This window comes from Canis aureus, chromosome 6 (genome assembly GCF_053574225.1).
Source record: "Canis aureus isolate CA01 chromosome 6, VMU_Caureus_v.1.0, whole genome shotgun sequence".
Classification (NCBI taxonomy): domain Eukaryota; kingdom Metazoa; phylum Chordata; class Mammalia; order Carnivora; family Canidae; genus Canis; species Canis aureus.
Window position 1 is genome coordinate 46,758,581 of NC_135616.1, and position 24,716 is coordinate 46,783,296.

At 36.1% G+C, this 24,716-nt stretch overlaps 1 protein-coding gene and 1 pseudogene across 16 annotated transcripts in view; one reads left to right on the plus strand and one right to left on the minus strand.

Moving 5' to 3' along the window:
- CEP170 (centrosomal protein 170) overlaps nucleotides 1-24,716 on the plus strand; it is a 131,440-nt gene that overhangs the window by 48,729 nt on the left and 57,995 nt on the right. For 15 of the 16 annotated variants that reach the window (XM_077901422.1, XM_077901428.1, XM_077901424.1 and 12 more), the window contains 5 exons: nucleotides 3,730-3,819; nucleotides 11,553-11,631; nucleotides 22,089-22,147; nucleotides 22,243-22,405; nucleotides 23,299-23,433. In XM_077901422.1, the coding sequence (XP_077757548.1) occupies nucleotides 3,730-3,819; nucleotides 11,553-11,631; nucleotides 22,089-22,147; nucleotides 22,243-22,405; nucleotides 23,299-23,433 (526 nt within the window). The remainder of the gene's footprint in view (nucleotides 1-3,729; nucleotides 3,820-11,552; nucleotides 11,632-22,088; nucleotides 22,148-22,242; nucleotides 22,406-23,298; nucleotides 23,434-24,716) is intronic. The other variant, XM_077901426.1, reaches the window with a different exon arrangement.
- Nucleotides 135-2,742, minus strand: LOC144315319 (glyceraldehyde-3-phosphate dehydrogenase pseudogene; annotated as a pseudogene).

Consider the following 24,716-nt stretch of genomic DNA (forward strand, 5'->3'; position numbering starts at 1 on the left):
CTGAATTTCATACTTTATTAATTTAAACAGAGCAGCAATTTAAAACGCAAAAATAAAAACCAGAATGAAGTTTAAGTAACTTACAGATTTAATGCAGATGTTTCGTAGTGCTATTTGTTGTAATTTGACAGGTAAGCTGTAGAGGAGTAGCAGTAATCCTACAATACAGAAAGTTGTTCTTAAGTCTGAGGCTTGTAATTTTTCCTAGAGAAATTGAGGTTTCAGAGAAAACTAAAACAACAACTTTTAAAACTTTCAAAAAGAACAAGAGTGTATGTATGATGAATGTTTGAGTTTTGTTGAAAAATTGTTTGAAGTCACATACTGTTTCTTCCAAATGTTGGAAGGAAAGACCAAAACTTTTTCAATATGGAATTGAAGCTAACTGAGGAAGGAACTTTTCACTTTAGTGATAGTTATTTGGAAAGGTTGATTTCAACTAGGATATACTCTGTATTGTTTTACTAGTTGCTGACCTTCTCATTTTGTTGCTGTATCTAGGAGTCAGGCTGTGTTCACTCTTGGCTGTAGTAAAAGTATCAGGGCTAATATTTCCTATAGTGTCCCTGTTTTCGTCTCTTCAGTTGATTTTGGAGTTTCTTTAAAGACCCTTTATTCAATAATCAGAATTTAGCAGTTTTTCCCATTGTAATATCTCTTGTGGGTGTGGTGGTGAGATTTGGAGGGAGAAGAGGCATTCTATAATGCTGTGATTAGTTCTCAGTCTTTTGGTGGGACTTCACAAGTGCATCTTAGCTCTTCTTTGTCCCCTCTTTAGGTGAGACAAGAAGGCTAGAGGACACTCTAGGACACTGGAGCTTAGTATTCCCATTCCCCCATGTCAATTAGACTCTGGTAAAACCCTTATGGTGGAACACTGGTAAAATAGTCTTCTTTGAAGACAGGCCATTGTCTGTCTGTCTGTGACAGCAGAATGCTCTGGGTGTATTTCAGAATGGCTACTTCTACTCCCAGGCTGAGGGGACACCAGAAGACTTCTCCAGTCTTCACCCTGACATCCTGGTGGGGCTTCTGGAGGTAAAACTCAGAAAACTCCTCAAAGAGGAGTATCCCCCGCGGCTGTGCCCCTAGGAACTTTATCTTGCAAGCTAGTTGATTTGATATTCATGTCTCACAGTTACCTTACCCTTGAGTTTTCCTGCCTTGCTGGCTGCAGCCATGGTTTCTGTTCTCAGGAAGCTGGGATTCTCTGTATTCACCTCTCCATTTTTTGGGTGGACCTCAATTCTCTGATAAAACTAAGACTGGTTTTTGATTTTCCATTTGTGCATCTTTTTTCTTGTTGTCAGGATGGGGCTGATGACTTTTTTATTTTTATTTTTTTGACTGGGTACAGTATACTTTATTGATGGTACATGACAAGGTAGGGCTCCCCAAGCCCCTCCCCTTCCTCGGGGTCTAGGATGTAAATTTGGAGGTCAGGAGATTCTCAGTGTGTTGGGGGATTAAGTTGGGGCAGGAACTCCCCAGCAGCTGAGGGCCTCTCTCTTCCTCTTGTTCTTGCTGGGGCTGGTGGTCCAGGAGGCTCATACTCCTTGGAGGCCATGTGGACCATGAGGTCCACCACCCAGTTGCTGTAGCCGAATTCATTGTCATACCAGGAAATGAGCTTGACAAGTGGTCATTGAGGGCAATGCCAGCCCCAGCATCGAAGGTGGAAGAGTGGGTGTCACTGTTGAAGTCACAGGAGACAACCTGGTCCTCAGTGTAGCCCAGGATGCCCTTGAGGGGGCCCCTCCGATGCCTGCTTCACTACCTTCTTGGATGTCATATTTGGCAGCATTCTCCAGGTGGCAGGTCAGATCCACAACTGACACGTTGGGGGTGGGGACACGGAAGGCCATGCCAGTGAGCTTCCCGTTCAGCTCAGGGATGACCTTGCCCACAGCCTTGGCGGCGCCAGTGGAAGCAGGGATGTTGTTCTGGGCAGCCCCTCAGCCGTCATGCCACGGCTTCCCAGAGGGGCCGTCCATGGTCTTCTGGGTGGCAGTGATGGCATGGACGGTGGTCATAAGGCCTTCCACGATGCTGAAGTGGTCATGGATGACTTTGGTGGCTAGAGGAGCCAAGCAGTTGGTGGTGCAGGAGGCATTGCTGACAATCTTGAGGGAGTTGTCATACTTCTCGTGCTTCACCCCCATCATAAACATGGGGGCATCAGCAGAAGGAGCAGAGATGATGACCCTTTTGGCCCCACCTTTCAAGTGAGCCCTAGCCTACTCCATGGTGGTGAAGACCCCAGTGGACTCCACAACATACTCAGCACCAGCATCACTCCATTTGATGTTGGCGGGATCTCACTCCTGGAAGATGGAGATGGACTTCCCGTTGATGACAAGTTTCCCATTCTCAGCCTTGACCGTGCTGTGGAATTTGCCATGGGTAGAATCATACTGAAACATGTACACCATGTAGTTGAGATCGATGAAGGGGTCATTGATGGCGACAATATCCACTGCCAGAGTTAAAAGCAGCCATGGTGACCAGGCACCCAATATGGCCAAATCTGTTCACTCCGACCTCACCATCGTGGTGTCTCGGGGACGTGGCTGGCACTGCACCAGAAGATGCGGCTGTCTGTAGAACGGGGAGGAGCAGAGAGTCAGGACTGATGACTTCTAAGCTCTTTACATGTTAGATTGGAAACTGGAAGTGATATCTCTCCCCATTTGGGATACTTTGTTTGCTTTTCATTTACCCAGGTTCCTGTAGTGGCCCCATGGTACTGAATTCAGCTTCACTGTGGTTCTCAGACTGTTTCTTCCTGTTACCGTACCAATGGTTTCTTTCAATAAAAGTTTCCACAGGCTTTTGTATAGTTCACCTCTCAGGTGCTTTTATCTGCAGACAGCTACTAAGCTCTGGAGCTGTGTGCACACATGAGTGTGTGGATTTTTAAGAAAGACTGAAAAACAATTTTCAGTAATCATTTGCCATTTTAATTTCCTTTTTTTAAACTTTCTCTCTCTTTTTCTCTTAGCACTCTCCCATGAATTCTAGTTGTTGTTGTGTTTTTTAAGATTTTATTTATATATTTGCGTGAGAGAGAGAGAGAGAGAGAGTACAAGCAGGGGGAGGGGAAGCAGGCTCCCCACTGAGCATGAGCCTGATGCTCAATCCCAGGATCCTGGGGTCATGACCTGAACTGAAGGCAAATGCTTCACTGCCTGAGCCCCCCAGGTGCCTTCTATGAATTCCAGTGTTAGAACCCATATTTTAAGTGAGGATAATTTTGTTCAAGGATGTATCACATCATTATTCGTTTTCTCTAAATCTTTGGATTCCTTATATAATTTACATTGTAATTTTCAATATAGAAGAAAATCCTGTAGGGTTAGTTCTTTTTATACAGTAAGACACATAAAACATTACGAAATTATAATTCGCATGACTTCCATTTTACAGTCTTATTTTAAAAAATTGTCATTTGATACATTCAGCAAAGTCACCTGATTTAAATTCTTTAAAAAGGACGTATAAATTTAGTTGAAAAGAACATCTTCAAATTTTGGCTGCTTTATTCTTTGGGGAATGATGCCAAATTTGTGTTGTATAGTAATACAGTTTAAATCTCATTTAATCTACTTTACTTTGATATTTCTCTATATTTATCTACTATCCTATTAATATAAAGTAGCCAAAAACATTGTGTTTGTTATTTTTTCTAGTATTTTCTTATATATACTAACTCAGAAAAATTCCTTTCAGTCTCGTAGTGTGGACAAGCAACATGCTGTAATCAATTATGATGCCTCTATGGATGAACATTTGGTGAAAGATTTGGGCAGCCTAAATGGGGTAAGTAAAAGATTTTCTTTTTTGTCTTATTTCAATATTTTCTTAATATTGTAAGAAGATGGATCCAGCTACATTTCCCGTTTGTGCTCTGTTCCTTTTCTTTAGTTTGCATTTTACTTTTAAAGGCTTAGTAGGTACATAGTACTTTGGGGACCGTACAGAAGAATATGAAACTAGCCCTTGTTCCCCAGAAACTAATAATAAATGCAGGAATTCAGATGGTTATTGGTTGTTATTACCTGTAATGGTTAAAAAAATTTTTTTTCTTTAAGGAGATGAGATGAAAGTTGACCTCACTGGATGCTTGAATTTATATGTGGAAAAACAGTAGAAAGTCATGGCCGTTAATATGAGTAAAAGCACTCTTGGGAGATAAATATACAGAAACTTAGAAAATAAAGGTGAAAACATGGTTTGATGCCAGATGGTGGAGGACTTTCTATACTAGAGTAAAAAAGACATGAAACACATTCATTTTCCTTAAAAATATAGCATGTGATTTTTCGTTACTGCTTTTTTCTATTCCTACTTCAAAGGTATTTTTGTGTTACTGCAGTGAGGTTTTTCCCTAATTCTTCATTTGGTCTTTCCACATTGTCAGAATATAAGGAGCCACAGAATAAGAGAATGCCAAAGTATTGAATAATTTCTTATTTCTTCAATTTTCTTAATGGCCCTGCTAACATAAGCAAATGCAGCATTTTCCCATATCTGAGCTGTTGAAATTGTTAAAATGAATTTAAAAGAAACTAAATGGATGCAAATGCTTGTTACTGCTATTGCTTTTCAAAGTATACATTAAACATTATATGGGAAAACATATGCAGAAATTTGGCAATTACTGTGAAACATTTTTTCTTCTTCTGAATTGGCCTGCTACTGAAAGACTGATATTTACTCTTTGAAATACTTTTTCTGTTAGTTTTTTTCAAGCCTTTATTTGTTTCTCATGGCATGCAGAATTAATACTTCAGGTATTAATACCAAAGTTTTCCAGATTCCTGCTCCATCACACTTTCCCTTTCTGTACATCCCCAGTAGTGATTCTCCTGTTATCTGTCTCCTTCTCAAAATAATTTGTTAGATTTTCTTGAGCCTAGTGCTTCTCCCATCTGCCTTGTCATTTATAAAAGTTGTACTTAAACCCAAATTCCACATCTTCCTGAAGGGTAGGAACTAAGGAGAGGTATTTAGGAATATTAACTTGCTGATGTTGTTAACCTGTCAAGTGGATTAAAGCAGAAAGAGAGGAAGATTAGGTAGAAACCATTTTAACATGAAACCGGTAAGTAAGCTATTTTGATTCCCAGCTTCTAATTTGCAGAATTACTTTCTTCCTTCTCCGCACCTGTAACCTTCTGTTTTAATCGTATTTTGGGATGCTTTGTCAGCCTTGTAGTAGATCTACTTTTACTTACCTGTCACTGTACTGGATCCAGAACAGCTCATGAGCCTTTGCTTATAGCTCTGTATGATGCATGAACACAGTAAATCTTTTTTTTTTTTTACAGTAAATCTTTATTGAATGGAATTTAATTTTATTTTCTATATGTAAGAATTCATAGAGGAAAATTTTAATCTATTTGCATATGTGGACTATTTTAACTAAAATGTTACATTCTGGTGTTAAGCCTAGAAATTTTCATCTCCACTACAGTGCTGTTTGTAGGTGTTTTTATGTTATTATCTTGGATAATAAGTACAAATTACATCACAGTGTTTTATTCTTTTAAAAGATTGTGATCAGATATAAAAGTTACTTGGTGTTATTAAAAAATCAGGTGAAATACCAATTCTAAGTTTCTCTGGGTTCACCTCTCTCTTAATTTGATTATATTCAGTAGTTCTATGGAAGATAATTACTCCTAGAGAGCAACATTTGCAATCTGAACTCAAAATAAGGACCATGATTTGAATTTCTGTCTGTAATGTACCAGTGGTGTAACCAGGGAAAATCATATACTCTCTGCAATGTAGTTTTCTCATACATCTTCACATTAGTTCCCAGAGTTGTGGGAAAATGTAATGGGCTTGTTAATTTGAATACTGAAAAATTCAGTTACCTTGCTTTAGATTTAAAATAATGAAATGACATTTCCTGCTCTGTAGTGTTATGAGGATAACATGTGACAGTACATGTAGATATGTGCCTGGTATGGAGCTTGAAATCTTCACATGAATGACAGATAACTGTGCTGTTACCTAAATGATGGCCTAGGAAATATGCCAGGACAAAATTGTGAACTACCAACTGTCATGCACTTTATTCATAAGTAGACTATTACTCACAACCTGTTTACTCTTAATATTCATATAATTCTAGAAATTTGAGCATCAAGTTAAAAGTAGTAATTTTATTTTATTTTATTTTTTAAAGATTTTATTTATTTATTCATGAGAGACACAGAGAAAGACAGAGAGAGGCAGAGACATAGGCAGACAGAGAAGCAGGCTTGATGCAGGATTCCATCCTGGGACTCCAGGATTACGCCCTGGACCAAAGACAGATCCAACCACTGAGCCACCCAAGCGTCCCTAAAAGTAGTAATTTTAGGAGGTAAGGGGACACAATGTGGTGGTTATGAGCCCAGCTTGAATTCTTACTGGTGATGTAACCATAGACAGGTACTTAATTTTTCTGTGCCTCAATTTTTTTCAGTGTTCATAGCAAAATGATACTCCTCTCAGGTTGTTGTGAAGCTGTAATGAGTTCATAATTGTAAATGATTAAAATGACACATAGTTAGCATTCAATAAATGGTGGTGGTGGTATGTTAAGAAAAGCACTTAAATTTAGCACCCTGTGGCCTATATACTTTTCGATGAATCCACTGCTGTATGTTTTTTTTAAAGCACTTACCAGCTAAACCCAACTTATAAATAACTCTGGCTGTGATCACTTTCACTCCTTCCTTTTATCCCATCCTAAAATATGCTCCCAAGGGCCCTAGATCTCTACTTGATGTTATTGCTACCAGAAATGAGACTGCTCTGCTTGAGGAAGCTGGAACTAGTTTTGTAGTTGATCTTATCATGGCCCATTTCCCTGCAAGCCCCTTGAAGCTTCTCTTTTTATGAAATCCCTTGTTTGCTGTCACTTCTTCCTCCCTCCTTCCTCTACTGGAGCACTTGCCCCTCTGAGAGTCTCTGCCATATCACTCCTTATCCCATTCCACCTCTGGCTTCTGTTACTAAGCTGGCCCCTTAGCTCACTGTGTTCCAGCTTTCTGTTCTACCCCCTTTTCACACTGGAGTTTCTGTCAGCATCAGATCAGTGTGACATAGATCAGAGAAGGTCTAGGGAAAATGAGATGACTTTTGTCACTGGCAGTGTGATTGAGGAGGCTGTGCTCCTGGCCACTGACTGTGTTCAGATTACTTAGAGCATTAATATAATACACAGTGGTTATATGGTTTTATAAATCAATTCTGCAGTTGTATGTAAATTAAATAGATGTTTATCTAGTTTGTTTCACTTCTGTGACTTAGTGGTTCAGAAGAGGGAATTGGAAGAGCTGGCTTGGGCACCCAGGCTTCCTTCAGATGGAAAGAACATGAGATTTGTAGCTAGAGAGACCTGAATTTGAATCCCAGCAGTTCTACTTCTGAACTCTGAAATCTTGTTTGTTACTTTCTCGGTGCCTCATTGTCCTTACCTATTCTACCTGCAAGGCAGAGGTGTGATGAAACCATGTTGACATAGAAACAAAACCTATATTTCCCCATATTTAATTTATTAAAATGCTTTGTAATTGATTTTTTTTAGATTTATTTCAGGGAGAGAGAAAGAGCACAATCAAGGTGAAGGGCAGAGGGAGAAGCCAGCTCTTCACTGAGCAGGGAGCCTGATGGGGGGCTCAGTCCTGGAACTCTGGGATTATGACCTGAGCCAAAGGCAGACACTCAACTGACTGAGCCACCCAGGCACCCCTATAATTGATTCATTTAAATGATTTGTCTTTTTTTTTTTTTTTGGCCTGTTGCTCTTTGAAATTTTCTCTTATTATCTTAGACCTTCAGGAGAGTTTTTCCCTTCAGATGTTTTCACTTGTATTTCTGTGAGTTGAAACTTTGTATCTGATTTACATTTCCTAAGCCTTTTTAGACCTTAGGGAATATTTCTGCCTGAAGTGCCAGTATGTTAAAATTATATGTTTCTTGAGTTTTGCAAATACCTACCTAATATATATGATAAACACACAGTAGGTGCTTAATTAATTAAGAAAGTTGAGCAGTATTAAGCTTTATGTGGATCTGATTGGTTATCTTAGGCCTTTTGAGTAAGAATGATATTTAGGAAAAAAAAAAAGAATGATATTTAGGTTGAGACAGTTTTAAGTGAAATTGACTTAGAACTGTGGCATACCTCTGACACAGTGTACCACATTGCTTGTCTTCTGCATACCAAACATCAGTGAATTAATGTTTTATTCTTCTCTTTTCCATAATTGTCCTCAATTCTTCTGTTTTGTAATAATACTTAGAATATTTTGGTAAACTGAAGGTGTAACTTTTAAAACACTCTAAAATGTTCATTTTGAGAAGGAGTAAGAAGTTTTTTTATTTTTTAATTTTTTATTTTTTTATTTATGATAGTCACACAGAGAGAGAGGCAGAGACACAGGCAGAGGGAGAAGCAGGCTCCATGCACTGGGAGCCCAATGTGGGACTCGATCCCGGGTCTCCAGGATCGCACCCTGGGCCAAAGGCAGGCACCAAACCGCTGCGCCACCCAGAGATCCCAGGACTATGAAGTTTATACATGCCTGAAGCCTTTGAATTTTCCTTCAGCCTTTCTGTCAGGAATGTTGGAAGCTTGTGTTTTAGGATTACTCATAAATCGTACTAAGGTGTGATGCCAAGTTTTAGCAGTATTGTGTTGTCTCTGTATATCTATGCTTGGAATTATGATCATAACTTCTTCTAATTTTTTCTGTAGATTTACAAACTGATATTCCATGACATATTACAAAGTGCCTGTTATGCATAGGAATTTGAGTATTTGACCATAACAACATAATTTCCTTATATATTTTACTATGTGTCATTCAGGACCCTTCTAAACTTCCTCATGATGGAGGGAGCTTTCCCAAACCAGGGTATCCTGGCCATCTCAAATCCAATAAAATATAAGATTTAAGAAATGGAACTCAAAAGGAAAAAGTAATTTTTAAAGTTTCAGCTGATCAGAAGAAAACCTGGATATTCATATGATATTTTCATTCTGGGCAATTAAGTATAACAGTATTCTGCGTTCTATGAATCTAGCAAATTCCAAGTCTTTAACTTCTTGTGTGCCAGGAAAAATAATCATCACCGTTTACCATCTGTGTCTAGTCGACTCTGTAAGTCTTTTTACAAATAGTTTGCAGAAGTAAGGATAAAAGGATAATGAAAAACAATAGAAATTTTAATAAAAAATTAATCCTGACAAACTCACATTTTTATTTATTATTTTTTTTGAAAAGTACATAATATATAAAATGGGTATGTTCATCGGTTGTCCAGGGATACCTGGGATGTATATCCATTTTTTATTTTTATTTTTATTTTTTTATATCCATTTTTTAAATGTTTGTTTCAGATTTCAAGCACATAATAGATGTTCTAGCTTATTATTTCTGGTTCTTCTTACATTGTATTGTCAAAATGCATTATTTTAAAGACTTTGACAGCTTAAAATTTTATTAAGATGATAGCTATCTTCCATAACTGTAAAACATTTTTTAGTTTTAGACTTATTAACAGAAGATTATTGGTAAGTTTATTTCTTTTGATATCATCTTTCCTTCTAGTTACCTTTGTGTAGATATCTGCCTTGGGCATTTGTCCACTTAGAAACTTAAATAAGTATTGAAAAACAAACATCAAAGACAAAAGAATGCTGTGAAAATTTTAAATACAGAATAATTCAATTTCTTATTGAGAAATAATTGCATGATTCTTCTTAGTGAAAGGCTAACTAAATGAAAAATGCCCTATTTCCTTTTTCTTCTTGAAAACAATCTTCTTTTACTACTTCTTACATTAGACAAAATTCATCTAGGATTAGCTTTATCTGAAGACTCATGGTCTGATATTCTGCTACATTATTATCAGTTTTATCACTATTAATATAGTCTAGAGCTCTGCTGTCTTTGTGTTCATCTTATAATTGTGAAATACCATCCTGTTTCTTCTCTTTGCCTTTATGGATTGTTAAGTGAGAAATTCTGAATCCTCAGTAGTGCTCTTTAGTAACTTATAAAAGAGAAGGACAAAGACTGTGTTGCCAGATGTGTATCACATTGTCTTGGAGAGATGATGCAGTTTTGTGGGCAACACAGGAAAGAAAGTGAAGGTCGAAGCAGCAGGAGTGGTTTACTACATTGTCCTTCTAGTCCTGGGCTTCCCACTACAGTAGCCACTAGCCCTTGAAAGCACTCGAAAGTGGCTAGTCAAAACAAAAAAAAGGGCAGCGCTGGTGGCTCAGTGGTTTAGTGCCACCTTCAGCCCAGGGCCTGATCCTGGAGACCCGGGATCGAGTCCCACGTCAGGCTCCCTGCATGGAGCCTGCTTCTCCCTCTGCCTATGTCTCTGCCTCTCTCTCTCACTGTGTCTCATGAATAAATAAAATCTTTAAAAATCTTTTTAAAAAACCATGAAATATCTTATTACTTTTTATATTGATTATTTGTTGAAATAGTACTATTTTGGATATATGGGTTAGGTTAAAATATAGTATTAAAATTAATTTCATCTTTTCTATTTTCTGTTTTATTGTGCCTACTAGAAAACTTAAGATTGGGACACCTGGGTGGCTCAGCGGTTGAGCGTCTGCCTTCGGCTCAGGGTGTGATCCCAGGGTCCGGGGATCGAGTCCCACATTGGGCTCCCTGTGTGGAGCCTGCTTCTCCCTCTGTCTGAGTCTGCCTCTTTCTCTGGGTCTCTCATGAATAAATAAATAAAATCTTTAAAAAAACAAAAAAAAAGAAAGAAACTTAAGATTGTATGTGTGGTTTGCATTTGGGGTTTGCAGTATATTTCTGTTGGATAGTAGGGTTTTAGGTAATTCCATTATTCTGTTTTCTTATTATTTTGGTCATATTTGGCACACTTAGAAATCACTGATGAGTAGTGACAAAATGATGAGGGGATGATGAAATACCAGTGTTTTAAGAAAAAGGGAAAAGTAAGGTCAGTAGAATCCCATAGTGTATTAGAGTCATAAAAGGGTCGAAAGGACTCATGGCAATTGTAAAATAGAAAATACGAGTTTTATTCCATTTTTTAAAGTAAACTTTTTGTTCTTTGGAAGAATTCTAAGAATTAAAGAAATAAAATTATTATCAAGCCTCACAAATAGTTAGAATTGTCCAAAAAAACTAAAACTGAGTCCAGTGAATCCTGATGATCTATCAAGAGTTTAGTACTTTACCCTTTACAATTTGCTAGCTTCAAATTAGGAACTTTTCTTAGCATCATTTTTGGGTGCCTGAATTTGTCTTGGCAGCATGGTAGACTTAGAGGGACTGCAATCTGGTTCTTTGTGTGTTACAGTAATTAATAAAAGGCTTGGTACGAAATCATTTATCCGCTTGTAAGATGCATGGCACACATTTTATGATACACAAGCTGTGTTAGCCACTATATCTAATGTACTTTTAAGTATAATATGGTTTGAGTATTTGTTTGTGTGAAAGGTAATAATTAATATTCCATATATAACTTAACATCTTTTTCTCTCTTTGTAGACTTTTGTGAATGATGTAAGGATTCCAGAACAGACTTATATCACCTTGAAACTTGAAGATAAGCTGAGATTTGGATATGATATCCTTGTATGATTTTGTGCATTTATTAAATTTATTCAAAAATTTTTTCTGGTGTAAATTAACATTTCTTGAGATGTAAAAATTTGTAGTGGAGGCGTACTAGAAGTCTCTTTGCCCTCCCAAACTGAAATACATCTTTAAAAATAATACATACATATTTTTGGTCAGTTTGTCTATTCCTAAAAGTAATCCTAGAAAAGTTGATAGACTCAGCCTTCTTCCCCCCCTTCCCGCCCCATTTACTTTCAGTAGAGATTTCCCTGAAGTGGTATTACATATATAATTTTGGTATAGGAGAATGTAACAGGGAGAGGACGGGATGTTTAATATTAGCCCAGACCAGGGATTTTGTTGTTGTTGTTTGGATGGTCATGGCACAGATCGATCTCAGAGGGGTGTAAGAACTTATCCCTACCTTTTTTTCCATTCATACCTGTACTCTGTTTTATGAGTTCTATCTCTATTGCTTATTTAATTCAGATATTCCTGTATCCTAAATCTGAGACCTGCACTCCCTGCTTAGGTTAATTATGCAGTTAGTGTGTATTTCAGGTTCTTTTGTTTAAAAATAGGATTCTAGGGGCATCTGGTTGGCGCAGTCAGTAGAGCATGCAACTCTTGATTTTGGAGTTGTTAGTTCGAGCCCCATGTTGGTTGTAGAAATTACTTAAAAATGTTAAAAAAATAAATAAATAAAAATAGGATCCTAAAAACCGGACCAAGGACATGACTTTGTCCTTCCTACAGTAGGGTAAAGAACCACTAGCAAAGAAAAGGGACAAGATTGATTGAAGAAGCATAAAACATTTCTGTTCATGCAAGGCAAAAAGCTCTGTAGTAAAGGACTAAATTTTATTAAAATACAAATATTCCATATTATACTGAATGCTTTTCTTCTGTTTTCATTTTTTCAGTTACTACATTTATATGGATTTCAGTATTGAAGAATGTGTTAAATGTGTATTGGCAGCCTAGATGGACTTTATTACTGTAGCATAGAAAATGTAGTCTCAGTTATCTGACTTGATGCTTAGATAAAGTAAATGTACTAACACTTTAAAATTGTTATTAAAGCATAACTGGTTTTTTTTTATTTAACTTAAAATTGGTGAAAAGTGTTTTTGTAGCATATCATATAAACCTTATACTTGTGGAGCGAAGGAACATGTGAAGAGTGAAACCAGTAATATTAATACTTGTGAGTTGTATGTTTTAAATCCTTTTAGAAATACCAACCACATTAAATGACTTACGAATGAACATTAAAACCTTGATTCATGGGCCATTTTTCACCTAAGATGTTACATCAAACAGTAAATATAAATATATTTTGAATTTAATACATCCTTAAGCCATTTGACCATAGCTGTTTCAAAACATAAGAAAATAGTAAGAAATCTGAGTTTCAATAAACTCTCTACTGTTTACGTTGAATTTGAAATCAAGAAGAAACTACTGAGAAGTAACTCTTGCTTTTACACTTTGTATAGTGATTTCTTATTAGCGAACTAGTATCTCCTTTTTATGTATTGATTCATAATATGTCTTTCTGAAATTGCTGGGACAAATGTTTTGTTCCAAAGGACTGTTTCAGAGTTCTAAGTCAGAGTTGAACCAGAGCTGGTATTCCAGATCCTCAGGATAGGCCTACTTAACTTTATTATTTTAAAATAGCATCTCAAATTGCTTATGATTTTTAAGTACTATACATAGCAAACTTTGGGCTGTTACCATGGCAGAAATTTTATTATATGGGATGACATTTTTAAAACAAATTTTATATGTTATACTTGTTTTATATTTGGCTGTACCAGACTGAAGTAATTATTGTGCTTTATTCATATTAAAATTAAGCTTAATAGTTAGCCAGTCTACAGACTGCTAAACCTTGGAGTGGAAAACTCCACATATTATTAAAATGTCACAGCAGCAGAAAGAACATTTTACCATGAATTGAGGTAGAACGAGGAAACAAAATTTATCTGCTGCAAGTATTTTTTCTAACTAAAGAGATTAAGTGATTTGGGGAAGCCAGTAGTGAAATACCCAAGTTTAAGAAATGACTGTAAATTCATGAGAGATAATAAAACACTGCAGTAATCAAGATAAACTTCAGAAAGAGCTAATAAGGCTCCAGGTGGCCTGAAATGTAGCAGACAAGCGTAAGATCATTCACCACAGCTATTAAATGTCTCCTGTGTGCCAGGAGACCCCTGTCCCCATGGTCTGAAAATATGGTGGTTAGTGAAACAGACCACCTGTCTGTGTCCTCATGAAATGTATATTTTAATGGGGTTGGAGGGAGCTGACAGCAGCACACACAAATAGAATAAAAGAGGATGGTAATTTCTAAGGAGAAAAAGTGTGAATGGGGGGATACAGAGAGCTAGTGGTAGCAAGTGAGAAGTTATAATTTTAGAAAAGGATATTTATGAAGCCCACATTCAAAGATATGGAGAAAGTAAAGAAGCTGGCTATATGGATATCTGGAGAAATATCTGCTCTTCAGGCAAAAGAGTTGAATGCAAAGAACTTGAAACAGGAACACATTTGTTTGGTATGTTTGAGGAATAGCCATAAAAGTCTTTGTTGCTGGGACAGTAAAGAGTAGGAAAATATGAGTAGGGGGACCTAACAGCCCTAATATGCCATTCTATGGATTTTGACTTTTATTCTAAGTGAAATGGGGAGCCATTTAGAGGGAGGGGTTTGATCAGAAGAGTGACATGATAATGACTTAACATATGTAAAAAGATCCTCTCTCTGGCTACTCTTGTTCAAAAAAAGACTAAGGATGGATAGAAGTGAGCAGGGACAAAAGAGGGAGACCAGTTAGGAGGATGTGGCAGTAGTCCCAAGGGAACAATCATAGAGGTTTGCAGCTGGGTGACAGAAGAGGAAGTAGTTACAAATGTTTGGATTCTGGAAATCTTTTGAAGATGGATCCAGTAACATTCTTGATTAGACTGGAAGTAGAATAAAACAAAGTTCAAGGTTGAATCCCAAGATTTTGCAGTTCACTTTAGCAATTAGAAAAAAAGCAAGTCACCATTAACCGACAGTTAATTCTGTGGGTAGAGCAGATTTTGTGGAGAAAATAGGGAGAATCTTCTCAAGCTTTTGGTTTAACTGAATTTTATCTGTTACTGTTTTCTCTTTGGTTTCATCCCTTATTTTTTCTAGATGTGAAAGCTGAGGTCTTTTTTTTTTTTTTTTCTTTTATAGGCTTTTAGTTCTATAAATTTTCTCCTAAGTACTGCTTTAACATTCAAAATACTTTCTAATTTCTCCTGATTTTTAAATGTAGGTTGTAAGTTTGTTAAAATAATTTGGAGATTTTCCCGGAGATTTTCTGTTACTGATTTCTAATTTAATTCCATAGTGGTCAGAGAACATACTTTATATGTCTCAAATCCTTCCAAATTTATTGAGACTTGTTCTGTGATCCAGAATAGACCTGGAATATACCTCATCTGTCTTGATAAATGTTCCATATGTACTTGAAAAGAATGTGCATTCTGTTGTTTTTGGGTGAAATGTTCTGTTGTCAGGCCAACTTGGTTCACATCCTCAATATTTTCCAATTTGGTTGTCTACTTGTTTTGTCAGTTATTGAGAGAGAGGTATTAACATTTCAGCCTGTAATTATGGATTAGTCTTTGTTATTTTTTTTTGCAGAAGTTTTTGCTTCATGTAATTTGAAATCTAGTTTTTAAGTATATAAACATGTAGGATTAAAATACCTTCTTGATGAATTGATCTCACTTATTATTATAAAATGACCTGCCTTATTCAAGACAGTGTTCTGTGCTCCAAAATATGGTTTGTTTGGACATTGATATCTTTGTTCCAGCTTTATTTATTTATTTAAATTAGTGTTAGCATGGAATATTTACATTCTTTTACTTTTAACCTATTTGTATCTTTACATTTAAAGTGGGCATCCTATAGTCGGTCTAACTTTTTTAATTCAGTCTGAGAATTTCTGCCTTCATTTGGGAATTTAGGTCATTCACATTTAATGTAATTAATGATGTAGTTAGAGGGGTTTTTTTTTTACTTGTTTTGTAAGATTTTATTTTAGAGTGAGAAAGAGTGCACACAGCAGGAGGAGCAGAGCTGGAGGGAGAAGGAAGGGAAAAGAATCTCAAGCAGGCTCCACACTGAGTGTGGAGCATGAGGTGGGACTTGATTTTACGACCCTGAGATCATGACCTGAGCCTAAAACAGCAGTCAGATGCCTAAATGACTGAGCCATCCAGGCTCAAGATGATAGATTTAAATTTATTATCTTGATACTTACATTCTGTTTGAGTCATCAGTTTTTTGTTTTCTTTTTTCTCCTAATTTCTTTTGGCTTATTCGAACATATTATAGGATTCCATTTCTGTCTTTTGTTGGCTTATTGGCTATAACTTTTTCTATTTTAGTGGTTGCTTCAAGATTTGTAATTACATCTTTTAAGCTGTATTTTCAAGTGACATTAAATATATTCACATACAGTGTAAGAGCCTTATAATATATAGTATACTTCCCATTTCTTCTGTCCTGACCTTTGTGCTATGATTGTCAAATTTTTATTTTTAGATATATTACAGCATACTACATCATCATGAGCAAAAGGTCCATTATCTTTTAGAGATTTAAATAAGAAAAATATATTCTATCTTTATGTGTATTGTACTCACATCTTAAACCAATGTAAATATCATTTCTCCTGCTCTTCATTCCTCTTTATAGATCCATGTTTTCATCTGGTATCATTTTCTTTCTGCTCAGGACTTCTTTAACATTTTTTGTAGTATGGTTTTGCTGGTGATGAATTCTTTCTGCTTTCATGTGTTTGGAAAAGTATTTCACCTTATCTATTGAAAACAATTATTGCTGGGTGTTGAATTGTAGGTGGCATTTCTTTTTTCAGTATGTTAAAGTTGTTGCTTTGCTGTATTCTCACTTGGATTATTTCCCTTTATCCCTGGTTTTGAGCAATTCAACTATCATCTGCCTTGGTGTAGTTTTTTCATGTTTTCCCTGCTTGAGGTTTGTTAAGTTTCTTGGATCTGTAGGTTTATAGTTTTAATCAAATTTAGAAAGTTTCAGCCATTATTTTTCCTGATACTATTTTGCCTTCCTCACTTCCTTCAAGGACTTTAATTAAATATTGTTAGGGTATTTAATGTTGCTCAGCTTACTGATATTCTGTTTATTTATTATTTTTAAATCATTGCTATATTCCAGTTTGGATTGTTATTACTACTCTGTCTTTAAGTTCACTGATCTTTTCTTTGGCAGTGTCTAATCTGCCATTAATCCGTGCAGTATAGCTTTCATCTCTAGAAGTTGTTTGGATTTCGTATTTGATACCTCCCAAGGTACTACTTTTTGAACATACAGAATATGGTTATAACTTTTTGTTGACACTTGGTCAGTTCTATATCGGTTTTAATTGATTTAATTTGCATGCAAAGTAATTTTTGATTGAATGGCATTGCGAGTTTGTTGAGTATTGCATATATATTTTTGTATTCCTATACATATTTTAAGCTTTGTTCTGGGACAAGGTTACTTGGAAAGTTTTATCACTTTGGGTCTTGCTTTTAAGGTCTGTTTTTACTTCTAAGCTTAGTTTGAGACTAATTATTCCCCACTATGGAGGTAAGACCTTTCTGTATACTCTACTGTGGAGGTCAGCAAACCCAGTGACAAATCTGGCCCTCAGCCCATGTTTGTAAATAAGGTTTAGTGGAGCACAGCCATGCCCACTCATTCGCATATTTCTATGGCTGCTTTTGGACTATCACAGCAGAGTTAAATAGTTGCAGCAGAGATCATATGGTCCCAAAGACCTAAAATATTTACTCTGTGGCACTTTACAGAAAAAATTTGTGACCTCTCCTTCATCCAATGACTCACGATTCATGATATTTTCCCACCTGGCTTTTAGGAACAGACACTCTTCCTGGCTGTACTTGAGCACTGGGCACTATTACCTGTAATACTGTTAGATAGTTTTTCTCCCAGACCTAGGTAGCTTTCTCACATCCATTACTAATCAGTACTTAACTGAATACTTGGGCAAGGTCCTCAGAATATCTGAAATTCTTTTTTCTGTTCAGCTGTCTTCTCTTCACTACTCAGTCCCATGAACTCTAGTCACCTTGGTCTCCCCAGACTCTCAATCCTGTTTCCTTCACAGCTCAGGGAACCTGCCGGGCTTTGCCCAGATTACCTCTTCTTACAATGTGATCTGGAAGCTCCCTTAAGGTAATGAGCTGGTAACAGTGATTGGACTCCCCTCGATTTGTTTCTCCTCACTCAGGAATCACTCTTTTGTTACCTGATGTTGGTTATCTTGAAAAACATTGTTTTATAATATTTTGTCGATTTTTTGGTTGCTTCAGGTGAGAGGGTAAATCTGGTTCCTTTTTCTCTGTCTTGGCCAGAAACAGGAGTCTAAGAATTTGATTTTGGCCATTCTGAATATACAGATTAAATCCAAGGGATGAGGTATAGGCTAGAGACAAAAATTTGGGCATTTCCATAGTCTAAATAATACTTAATATCTTAAGACTAAATGATATCAGCCACAGGAGTGAAAATAGATAGGTTAGATGTCCAAGGACTGAAACTTGGTACATTCCAATATGAAGAGGTGGGAAAGATAGGAACCAGTTAAAAAGGATTAAGAGAGAATCACTGGTGAACTAGGAGGAAAACTAGAATATGGTATGGTTTCCATGTTCAGTGGAAAATTATTTAAATATTACTTACATACCATAAATCTCAAAATCCTCACCATCCCAATCATATGAGTCAGTATAAGAATCTAGGACCTTGATTTTTTTTAATGAGGTTCTTTTTCCCAAAGAAGTCTATTCCCATAACAATGGGCCACAAAATATTAGAAGCAAAGTAAAGATCATTATCATAGCTCTCAAGATCATGATTTATTTATTTATGTACTTGGAATATTACATGTGGCACTGGGTGCTTGGGTCCCAATTGTGACTGCTAAAATGATCAAGAGAGGGATAAAACAGAACTAAAAATCAAGGATTCTTCATTTAGAGGAGTTAAAATCCTTCCTGATTAATGTGATTGATATCTACAACAAAACATGCACACACTCTCCAGATTTCAAAAATGGAGGACATTTCTCAAAGCTTGAAAGAACTAAATTTAAGAAATTGAGGTGAGCTAGTAAATAAGGAATAATGTCACAGAAGAAAAGTTAAAAGCATTTGTTTAAAAATTGTGTTCTTATAAAACAAGGTTTTCTAAAAGTTGTTCAAGGTATTCACCTACTAAAATAAAATACTTTTTTTTTAAAGATTTTATTTATTTATTCATGAGAGAGAGACAGAGACACAGGCAGAGGGAGAAGCAGGCTCCATGCAGGGAGCCTGATGTGGGACTTGATCCCCCGTCTCCAGGATCATGCCCTCGGCTGAAGGCGGCACTAAACTGCTGAGCCACCCGGGCTGCCCAATGATGCATCTTTCTGAAGATGTAGACAAATGTAAACTAGTAGAAAATAAAATTTTCCACTTGGGAGGCTTTTTGTCATGAACTTTTTAAAAAGCTTTAGCATCTCCTAGGACCTGCATTGTTAATACAGTGTGCAGTCTATTTTAACATAAAATACTGTATTTCAGTATTGAATATAGTCAAATGTCCCATATTTCTAAGGAGAAGATCCATAAAGAATGCTTTTCCCCCCATTCTTCCACTGTATAAAGTAATTGTATTCAAATATTCTCATATATTGTGACATCTATTGTCTTCATGAGAGTCACATTCTTTTTAGTATATAGTTTTTCAGAGAATATTGTAATTAAATTGTTTGAGAATACAACACTTTTTGAAACTTAAAACGATGAAAATCTTGTCCCAAGCAACTAAAGCTCATATGTAATACTGAATTTCTTCTGTAAGTGCTTGGTATTGCCTCAGTGAAACAACTTAGTGACTTAATTTTTAAAATGATTTTTGAAAGATGAGTTCACAGTGATTATCTGACACCTGGTATTTTTAAGGTCCTAGGAGTAACCAAAACTGTTGAAATTTTTGTTCTCCTTTTAGTTCGCTTTGTCATTTAGATAAAGGAGGATGTCATAGAGCACTTTGCTAGTATGTTGATGAGTCTCTTTGACCCCACTTTTAGATAAACATTTGTTGAATAAATTGAGTTCAGGGAAGACTTTTAGAATAGCAATAGGGAAATAACCTACAAATATTTTTTTTTTTTAGATTTAATTTATTTATTCATGAGAGACAGAGAAAGAGAGAGAGGCAGAAATCTAGGCAGAGGAAAAAGCAGGCTTCATGCAGTGAGCCCAATGCGGGACTGGATCCTGGAAAGAGAGAGAAGCAGATACATAGAGGGAAGAGCAGGCTCCATGCAGGGAGCCTAATACGGGACTGGATCCTGGATCCCAGGATCATGCCCTGAGCTGAAGGCAGATGCTCAACCGCTGAACCACCCAGGTGTCTTCAAATGATTTTTAATAAGCAAGAATTTAAAGTTTTTGTAACTTTTTTATTCAGATACAATCAACGTGACTGTTGTACCATATCGTATATTTTTAACTTAACCGACAACAGGAGTAATTGTATCTTACTTAGTCATTTTTTTTTTTTTAATTTTTATTTACTTATGATAGTCACAGAGAGAGAGAGAGAGGCGCAGAGACACAGGCAGAGGGAGAAGCAGGCTCCATGCACCAGGAGCCCGATGTGGGACTCGATCCCGGGTCTCCAGGATCGTGCCCTGGGCCAAAGGCAGGCGCCAAACCGCTGCGCCACCCAGGGATCCCTAGTCATTTTTTTAGATTAACATTAACCGGAGTCTATACCATTAGAAAGATGATAGCTTTGGAGATAAAAGTAGGGACTAGGGCAGTCTCAAAATCTCATGATACCAGGGTTCTTAGGTAAATTCATGACCCAAACAAGAGGATCCTGATATTTTTGGTTCCACAGACACAAACTGTTTTGGAAGGTAAAGTGTTTGATGCCAAGAAATGTGGCCTCTCTGAAGCTTTTCCTGATCTTTTAAGAGTCTAAAGTCTAAAGACAATACCCCAGACTAGTCTTGGGTAATAACCTAGAATACTTATAGGAATAAACTTGAAGTACCAGAAAACCATCAGGGTACAGTCATTGTGTTTCCTACTGCAAAAATGGAAATGGCTTTTACTCTTTTTGAGACATTGTTTTCCATTGGAAATGTAGGAATGCTATGAATATTCTTCAGGGGTTAATGTGTTTCTTGGGGGTAAAACAAAGTTATTGGACCTGTTTTTCATTAAGTATGAAATTATTACAAAATATATTTTTTCAACTATATCAGAAAACATGTATCTGCGTGTGTACCTAACAAAAAAGGAAAATTCTAATATTTCACAGCTACAGGAACTCTGAACTGGGATTCAGCTGACTAGATTGTTGTTTTAGGTTCTGCCCCTACAGTCCTCAAGTTCCCTATATAGAATAGGAGGACCAGTTCATGGAATTAAACCATATATTCCCCAAAGCTCTTTACAACTCCCCGCAAATTCTGAGTTTTAATTATTCTAATGAGTAGAAATATAAGTTAAATACTCATTTGCAAGTTTGCTGCTCCTTATGTGTGAGAACTATTTTTACCCCAAACGGTTGTGATAATTAGAGCTTTCTACCCTTGAAGTCATAGGGTGCTATGAATTGGTAAAGGATTATAGAATTTTAGTACATGGTTATAAAAGTCCTTTCAGTACAGGGTTAAGAAATGGTGGGAAATGTGACCTCTACTGTGTAGTGAAAGATGTTCTTTAATATACAGAGGCATTGTTCTTTTTGGCATAATAATGAAAGCATTCATTATATCTAGCACTTGGTTCTAATCTGTATAGAATCAGTTGTTTGTTAATGTAATACGACCTTGATTGCAATGCCTCAGGAAAGGGGCGATTGTGGTTGTTGTAAGGACCCTTATTATAGCATTTCTTCTGCACTTTGAAAATGAACTTCATTTTTATCAATGCTTGTGAAGTCTGAGTAATCAAATTCTTTCAGGATTTACTTTTGGGTAATCACTGATGAGATACTTCCTTTCACATTTTTGTGATTAACTATCAATATAATTTGATCCAGGTACTTTTTCTTTGCAGTCATAGTATTTGGTTTTTTTAGAATTGAAAATATCTTTTGTGCTGTAATTACCCAGTTATTTGCTTCACCAAGGCCATTATTGCTGAAGTTTAGAATTACTTGCTAGATTTTAAGATTTTCTCTAGTATTTAAAAATTAAAGTCTCATGGTTATGAGCATATTGTAGCATTTAACTCTTAAAGAGAATATAATGCTTCTGTTGTAATTACCTGTTGAAAATAGGACAGTTTCAAAAGTATTTTTGATCACTTTAAGCTTGATTATCAGAATTTGGAAATTATATTCTTCCTTAGCTCTGTCTACATACAAATCTTTTCACTGTAGTCCGAGGAGAAATGAGGGTCCCTGAAGAAGCTCTAAAGGTAAAGATTATTACTTATTTCTTTTGTAAACCTGTCATTTGCTAGAGTTGATTTCACTCCTACATGTTTCTCTTTTATTCTTAAATGTTTTATAGCACGAGAAATTTACCATTCAGCTTCAGTTGTCCCAAAAATCTTCAGAATCAGAATTATCAAAATCTGCATGTGCCAAAAGCATAGATTCAAAGGTGGCAGATACTTCAACTGAAGTGCAGCACAAAGCCACAGAAGTACTAAAATCTGAGGAAAAAGCCATGGGTAAGTTAACCTCTTTGAAAATAACATACTTGATTATGAAGACAGTGCATGCTTTGTTCTAAAAAACTTGGCCAGGTCCATATTGATTATAAAAATAATGACAGTTTTAGAGTGAAATTTAATACAGGCAATGCTTTCAGTAGAAAGCATTATATAACACATAATTATATATGGCAGTTATATGTAGGTGTGTTTAATATGTTTAAATATTTGAGGGAGGTAAATCTAGTTTACAGTATTACTATTATCTCATGTGCTTTTTTATGTTATAATAACTGACATGAATTAAAAGGAAATATCCAATTTTGTTATGTCATAATAATTAGCATATTTATCGTGTTCCAGGAACCGCTCTACATAAATAATCCCATTCATGCAAAAAACAAATTTTTAAATTGATAGGTATTACCAGATTTGCTCAGATATAAATCTAATCATGTTACACAGCTGGTTTAAATTTAGTTACTCTGTATTGCCGTTGGGCTTTAAAAAATATTTTTAATGGTCATTCACACCAAAATTTACTTTAGTTTTGTCTTTTTATTTAGACTTACTTGATGAGCCATTTCTGTATACCAAAAACCTGATTACGCCTTAACAAAAAGCTATTAGTCTAACGCAGTTTGCATTACTTAGGTATTATTAGACAATGCAAAATGTCATTTATTTAGTCATGTCCAACACTGAATAAGGTCTTACACAAATAACAAATTTTTCAACTTAGAGTACTTTTCAACTATATAGACTGTACTTTGTTTTTATTTAATAAATTAACAGGCAGTTCTAGCATTCTGCAAAAGGATGTTTGGTTTTTTTGGTTTTTGTTTTTTTTTTTTTCTGTTTTATATGCTTTAGACAGATTCCTTTTTTTTTTTTTTTTAACCTCTTTCCAGACATTTCTGCCATGCCCCGGGGCACTCCCTTATATGGGCAGCCATCATGGTGGGGAGATGATGAAGTGGAGGATCAGAGGGCTTTCAAGTCAAATGGCAAAGCCGAAGAAAAAAGTCATGAAACTGGAACAGCAGGTAAGGAAAAGCTCAGGCTGACATTCATTGGGTATTTTGGTAAGAATTTGTAATCTAAGCAAAAATCTGGCAACCCTGGAAAGAGATCTATATCTACTATTCTTTAATAAAAAATGTTGTGAGTATCTTAATAATCTTGTCATTGTAAGTTTGTTATGAGTATTTCTCACTTAAAGTATGAATTCCATATCATTTTTATTTAAAATATTTTTCCAGCTTATGAGATTAAAACATGGAAAATAGATGAATAATATAACTGAGCATTTAAAGTATTTTAAAATAATTATTAAAATGTTTCAATTAGACCAAAATAGTAGGCACAAACTAATTTTGTGTGTTTCATTAGATTTACAGGCATGTATGTAATCATATCTTTAAATCAACAGTTTCTGTTATGTTCAGAAATGGGATATATGAAATTCAAACTTTTTTAAGACCTCAATGTGCTTTATTTGTTGGGATAAGGTAGCAACATGATTAGCTGAATTCAGCAGCTAGAATGAAAAAATTGTTCTGGGTCACACTAATAGTCAAGGAACATATTCTTTTGTTGCTAGAGGGATTTAGTGATGAACTAAGTGTCCCATAAGCCAGAAAATCAAGATTTCTAGGAAATAAACGGAGGTATCAGTTGTCACATAAAGACTTTGGCAAAGACATCAATACCGAGGGGTCAAACAGCCAGTTTCCATGATAATGGCAGATAAGGATCCAGAACAGGAGAAATCAAATATGGGTACCAGGAAACCTAGCAGTATGGAAAACCAAGTCTGACTCTGAGTCAAAGATAGATTCCTTCAGAACCCTTCTCAGTTTTCTGCCCTTGACCCTAGTTGTACAAGATAAGTAAGACTTTTTTTTTTTTTAAGCTGGAGAGTAAAAACACTGTTCTTCTTCTTCTTCTTTTTTTTTTTTTTTTTTAAGATTTTATTTATTTATTCATGAGAAACAGAGAGAGGTAGAGACACAGGCAGAGGGAGAAGCAGGCTCCATGCATGGAGCCCCACGTGGGACTCCATCCCAGGTCTTCAGGATATGCCTGGGCCAAAGGCGGCTCTAAACTGCTGTGCCACCCAGGCTGCCCAAGAACACTGTTCTTTAAAATATGCTCTGATTTTGCCAGGATACAAGTCTAAGAAAGCTGGCTTTATGGACTCGATTTTACAAGTGCCGCAAACTGAAGTTGTCAACTTTGCAGATAAATTCCTGTCATTGCTTCCTTGGTGCTGTCCACCAGCAGTTTTCTTCATGTCCAAGCTTAGAAATACGAAATATTAATACTT